The sequence below is a fragment of the Myotis brandtii genome, unplaced genomic scaffold (assembly GCF_000412655.1).
Source record: "Myotis brandtii unplaced genomic scaffold, ASM41265v1 scaffold118, whole genome shotgun sequence".
NCBI classification, from domain to species: domain Eukaryota; kingdom Metazoa; phylum Chordata; class Mammalia; order Chiroptera; family Vespertilionidae; genus Myotis; species Myotis brandtii.
The window spans coordinates 2,036,093-2,042,622 of record NW_005354090.1 but is presented as its reverse complement, the minus strand read 5'-3'; the positions used below and the strand labels follow the sequence as shown (position 1 = coordinate 2,042,622).

The 6,530-nt window shown below is 43.5% G+C and overlaps 1 protein-coding gene across 1 annotated transcript; it reads right to left on the bottom strand.

The window, feature by feature from the left end:
• Positions 1-1,694: 1,694 nt before the first annotated feature.
• Positions 1,695-3,717, bottom strand: LOC102242100 (transmembrane epididymal protein 1A). The gene has a single exon (XM_014530664.1). It carries the CDS (start codon positions 3,361-3,363, stop codon positions 2,479-2,481), a length of 885 nt encoding a protein of 294 aa, XP_014386150.1. The 5' UTR covers positions 3,364-3,717; the 3' UTR covers positions 1,695-2,478.
• Between the last annotated feature and the right edge of the window lie 2,813 nt (positions 3,718-6,530).

The window sequence follows — 6,530 nt, the reverse complement described above, 5'->3', positions numbered from 1 at the left end:
TATCTATTCACATCCTATTGGTTCTGTTTCTCTGGCGAACCTTGACTAATACACTGGGCAAGGACCATATGTGCAGGACAAAATTCCCACACACAGCACAAATGATCAACAGGATCCACCTCTATAAATTACTTCCTCTTGCCTCCAGCTATTAGTCTTCTACCCTTCTAATTCCTCCTTATTAAATCTGGCCTAACATCTGATAACGCTCATTTACGGTTGTTGACTAAGAGATTTTACTTAGTTTAGTAGGTGGTTTCAGCCAGTACATGGTGTCATTATTAGCATTTTAAGTTTCTTGTTTCCAAGTTGAAGAAGGAAGAGTCTTAACATTATCCTCGAATAAAGAATGTTCCACTAATAGGCTAAGAGATTTATTTATCATAAGGCATCCTTTTATTTGTAGTATAATTTTATTGATTTCAAAGAGGAAGGCAGACAGAGACAGAAATAGAAATATCAAAATGATGAGAGAGAATCATTGATTGGCTGCCTCCTGCATGCCCCCAACTGGGGATCGAGCCTGCAATCTGGGCTTGTGCCCTGACCGGAATCGAACTGTGACTTCCTGGTTCATAGGTCGATGCTCAACCATTGACCCACACTAGCCGGGCGTCCTGAAAGTAAATCTGTCTTAATCCTTCAGGGTGGGGCATGGCAGGTTTTATGGAATCTTAAGTTTATACAATTTGAGGTCCCTAATTAGAAAAAGGAATACAGAAATGTCTCACTTTTGCAATTTTCAGTAATATGTGATCATATGTATGCCTTGTGATGGCTCCTCCCAGGGCTTTGGACAGAAGATGTAAAGTGAGGGGCTCTGAAGCTCAAGTTTTATTAGCTTCAGGGTAAATCTGGTTTTGCTTCTGGGCTTTTAAGGGCAGGGACAGAAAGAAGGGTGCTGGCCTCTCCTTGGCTTGGCTTCTGCTTTGCTGGGGAGGGAAGCTGAGGCTGGCTGGGTTCCAACTGCTGGAGGAAGATACATTTATCTTCCTCTAGATCCGGAGTGTCCCTCTCCTCTAAGCCCTGCCACTGGGAGTTGCCAGATTTTTGCCCCATTTCCATCCCTTCCCTCGCTCCCTTTCTCTGCCCCAACCCCTTGTCCCAGAGTTCCCAGGCTGTTCTTTAGGGAGTGTCCAGTGAAATTGTAGATGACAACATGCAGCCCTGCAATGCAAATGCCTCTCTATATTTCTGGAAGCTGCTCAGTCTCTGAGGACAGCATTTCGGACTGCAGGGGAGGGGGTGGACGCAGCTGCTTCCTGAGTGGGCACTTTTCTCTAGGTCTTTTCTCCGCAGCTATGGACAGCATCTCCTCCCTTCCTCCTGCCTCTTCAGACTTCCAAGTGCTGGTTTATCCATCTAACAGAAGCACATCATGCTATTTGAAGCACTGGCTTTCTAACTGTACCCAGAGATAACTATTTTTATATAATTTGCTTTCCTGTATTTCACTGAGTACATGATTTACTGGCACCCCCTGTCCTCATTCTGGGAGAAGCTCAATGACTGAATGAAAATTTCTGCAAATTCCATAGGGCTGACATTCTCAGGGTCTCTCTGAGCTCGGAGTTCCTGCATCTTCAGAACCACTGGCACCCACATTTCATGGCAATTCCTTTCCTTCTGTTCCCACCAACTGAAATCTGGGCGTTTTCTTTGATCTTGCCCTAGAATCACTCACGCAAGACACGTATGTATCATAGACTTTACTGAACAAGTTGAAACAATGGAGTTTTTTATATTACAGCAAAAATCAAACAAGTTAAAATTATGTAAATATAATTCTCGTTTCTCACAACCACTTTTGGGAATTTCTCCCTTGCCTCCTTTCTCCCCAGACATGAGTCTCTGCTAAATTGGTTGCTCGCCCTTCCCCCTCACCCCTTAGTCCCTTAGAAGGGAGAAGTAGCCCCATTTAGTTGAGATTAAACAAAACAACAACAACACAAGTTCTTCATCCTGCTACACATAGTGTGAATAAAAAACAGAGAAAAATGAAGAAAACAGAAGCCCTCACCATTATGCAAAAATGGACCCCTCTCTTTCACACATTGCAGCCCTTCAGCTGTACACACACACACACACACACACACACACACACACAGCCAAGTCAGCCTTGCCTCAGATATCTGGAGAGAACGCTCTCTGAGCCCCCAGCAACACCCCACCTCCCTCTATTTCTTCATTTCATTTTCTCCTCTTGGATCCCAAAAGCTGTCAGAGAAAAGTACTGCTCCTTGTTCTCACTTCATGTAAGTCCATGGCCAGGAACCATCTGAATAGTGAGACAGGGAAGAGGCAGACCTGGAGAGGACAGTGAAGCACTCCTAGAAGCTGGAAGGTTTATTTAGGAACAAGGAAGATGATTCCTGTGATGGAAAGCCACATTGTAGACCCCAGGGCATTTCCATGCTATGCACACAACGGGCATGTCCAACACTTTCATTACAAAAGGCCAGCACAAAGGTTCTAATCCTAGACACCGCCGTCTTGCTGCTCGGCCCCTGCCCTGAGTTTCTCCAGCTCATCACTGCTGTAGCCTGTGGGGCATGGCTGGTATTTGGCACCTGAGGCCTCTGTCCAGGAGGAGCAGTGATGATGCCAGAGGCTGCAGATGCCATAGACAGTGGCCATTATGGCTGCTCCTAAGCCCAGGTGCCAGCAGAAGAAGATGACGAGGAAAGCGAGGTCCTCGTGGTTTTCTGATCGCCAAGACTGCCCGGAGGGAGGGATGTACATCACCAGGCAGAGCTGCAGCATCCAGGTGCTCAACACCAGCACAAACCAGGTCTTGAGCACCCAGAGTTGGGGCTGGTCCGGGACCCAGACCTCGATGGCGAGCACCAGGCTGACCAGGAAGGTGGGCACAATGAACAGGATGTGCACACGGATCTCCAGGATGCTCTTGTTCTCAATGTGTGCCATCATCAGCAGTGCCAGGACGCAGAAGGCCAGGGCCTCGGCCGCTCGCTCCAGCTTGATACTCTGCCGTGCCTGGCACGACTGGCTCACAATGTCCACCACACCGCTGAGCATGAAGAATCCGTACATGGTGATATGATGCCAGTTGTTCGAGAACACGAACGGCCGCCGAGGGTCCTCCCAGTTTACCATCTTCATCCGATTGACTCCTGGAGGGTAGAAGAACTCGGCCAAGATGCCAGTCAGGGTGATGACGACCTTCCCCACTCCTAGCACAGGGACCTGCTTCCACCTGTGTCCTCGCTTCTCCTTCGGGGGCAGAGGGGGCTGGAGAAACCTCTGTCCCCGTAGCAGGGCCAAGGACACCAGCACTGAGTAGTAGAGTGCGAAGAAGAGGAAGCATATCCCTGGCAACAGGTGTCCCGCGAGGGTACCCATGGTCTCTGTGTATGTGTCGGGGCCAACAGGGTGAGAGCTGGCAGATGAGCAGCGACCTCACAGGGCTCTCCTCACAAGCAAGAGTGGCTGCTTCTGAGCAGTGGAGATCTTCCTGATCAGCCCCACCTCAGCCTCCCACACCTGGAAAAGCAAGCCTCACCTCCCGTGTTGGAAGCATCTGAGTTCCTCCCAGGGTGGGTCTCTTTTAGAGACGTGGCGCTTCACCTCACTCTGTTCCTCACTTAGATGGGCGAGGCCTAGAATTGCCAGCTCTGCACCTCATTGCAGGCACTGGTTTACCCTTTCTCTTCTGCCCTCCACCTCACCCCTCAACAGAGAGTGGGGAGGGAAAGAGTTAAGTCACTCCAGCAAAGAAGAGAGGTGGCTCTCTTCTGTGACTGTCTCTAGGTGCCAGGCATGTTGAATTTTTTTTTTTTAATTTAAATCCCTCAACAACTCTATGAGGGAGTTATTGTTAAGCAAAATTTACAGATGACATCAAGGCTCAGAGGGGTGAAGAGTAACACAAGGTAAGACACCTAGCAGCTAGCACAGCAGAGCCAGGAAGAGGTCCCAGGTCTATTTATCTGTTTACAAAGTTCAGAGTTTGTGCACGGCAAAATGATTGAATCTCAGCTCCAACATTGCAAGTCTCATGATTATGGGCAAGTTACTTTGTCTTCTTGAGCCTCGGTTTCCTGATCTGTAGAATGGGAACAATAATTACTTCAAAGGTTTGTTGTGAAGATTAAATAGAATATGGTATGTAGAGATACATATTAAATATTCAATAAATGGTAGTGATTATTAGTAATTATATTGTTGCTATTATTAACATCCCTTGCTAAATTCCTATAATGCTGAAGTATTTATATGAATGATACTGAGGCAGGAATCATAAAGAAAAAAAGTGAAAACTTAATTATACTTAAAAATGATAAAGTTTAAAAAATATTTTTTATCTCAGAGAGGAAGGGAAAGGGAGGGAGAGATAGAAACATCAATGATGAGAATCATTGATTGGCTGCCTCCTGCACGCCCCCTACTGGGGATCAAGCCCACAACCCAGCACATGCTCTGACCAGAAATTGAACTCTCACCTCCCGGTTCATAGGTTGATGTTCAACCACTGAGCCAGGAAAATTATAAAGTTTTTTAATGAATAGAAATTAAACATCCAAATTAATAATTTATTTATTTGTATATTAAATTATTGTCAACAAATTTCAAAAGAAAAATAAACTGTAAAATTTCACCCCAGTGGGTTGTGAAGGCAGGATCACCACCCCAATGGGCCAGAGAGCAGAGCATTAAAGCAAAGAGAATTATTCTCTATCCTTAGATCTAATGATATTGGTCTTGCTAAGTTTTGAACTTGCTTTGGGACCATCACCCCTTTCTTCCAATTCCTCCCTTCAGAATAGGAATATTTACCTATGTCTGTCCCATGACTGTATTTTAAAGCGCATAACTTTTCTGGTTCCATAGGTTCACAGCTGGAGAGTTTGGCCTCAGGATGAATCATACTTTGTGTCTCACCCATACCTGATTTAGATATTTATTTATTTTATTTTTAAAAAATTATCTTTATTGTTGAAAGTATTACAGATGTCTCTTTGTTTTTTTTGTGTGTGTGTGTTGTTGTTTTCCCATTGACCCCCTCCACCCTGCACCCACCCCTCCCCAGCCTACACCACACTATTGTCTGTGTCCATGGGCTATGTATACATGCATATAAGTTCCCCAGTTAATCTCTCCCCCAACACCGCCCCCTACCCCTGTGATTTAGATGAAACTAGATTTTAGAGTTGATGCTGCAATTGGTTGAGATTTTGGGATGGAATAGATATATTTTGTATATATTTATGATTTTCAGGGGATCCAGGAGCAGAATGTTATGGATTGAATGTGTCACCCCCCATATTCATAAGTTGAAGCCATACCCGCCCTCCCCCCCCGCCCCCCACGCAATGTGATAGTAGATGGAGATGGGGCCTTTGGGAGGCAATTAAGTTTAGATGAGGTCATGAGGGTGGGGCTCCATGATGGGATTAATGCTATAAAAAGAGAAAGAGGAACCTGAATTCTCTCTGCCATGTGAGGAATAAGCAAGAAGGTGGTTGGTTGCTTGCAAGTCAAAAAGTAGGTCTTCACCAGGAACTAAATTGACTAGCCTCTGGATTGTGGACTTCCCAGACTCCAGAACTAGAGAAATAAATATCTGCTGCTTAAACCACTCAGTCTGTGGCATTTTGTTATGGTAGGCTAAGCTGACTAACACATCGACCTATTGGTGGTGTATTATTTCCACATATTTGTGAATTTCCAGCTTTCTTTCTGTTATTGATTTCTAACTTCATCCCATTTAGTTGAAGACACTTTGTATGATATATTTCTTTTAAAATTATTGAGAATTAACTTGTGGCCTAATAGGGTCTATCCTGGAGAATGTCCCATGTGCACTTAAAAAATGTGTATTCTATTGTTGTTGGGTAGAGTGTCCATTTATGTGTGTTAGATTTAGTTGGTTTATTGTGTTGTTCAGTACTTTATTTCCTTACTTATCTTCTGTCTGGTTGTTCTGTCCATTACTGGGGTATTGAAGTCTCCACCTATTATTGTAGAACTTTCTTCCTTCAATTCTGTTCATTTTTGCTTCATATATTTTGAGGATTTGTTATTCGGTGCATAAATGTTTATAATTGTTATATTTTATTGCTGTATTGAACCTTTTATTAATATATAATGTTCTTCTTTGCATCTTGTAAACTTTTTTTTTTTTTGCAGCTTGTAAACTTTCTTGATTTAAAGTCTATTTTGATATTACTAGAGTCACTCCTGTTCTCCTTCAGTTAGAATTTGCATGGAATATTTTTTCATCTTTTACTTTTAATCTATTTGTACCTTTGGATATAAAGCTAGTCTCTTGTAGGTAGTGTCTAGTTGGGTCATGTTTTTTATCTATTCTGTCAAACTCTCTATTTTGACTGGAGAGTTTAAACCTTTGACATTTAAAGTAATTGCTGATGAAAAGGAACTGGCATTTTTTCTATTTGCTATGTGCCTTACAGGTCTTTTTGGTCCCTTATTCCTAGAATTCCTTTTTTTTATTCTTTTTTAAAAAAATATTATAATAAGTATTACAAAGGGTATTACATATGTGTCCT

Coding starts and splice junctions, on each gene's coding strand:
- LOC102242100 (XM_014530664.1), bottom strand. CDS start 3,363: ATGGGTACCCTCGCGGGACACCTGTTGCCAGGGATATGCTTCCTCTTC.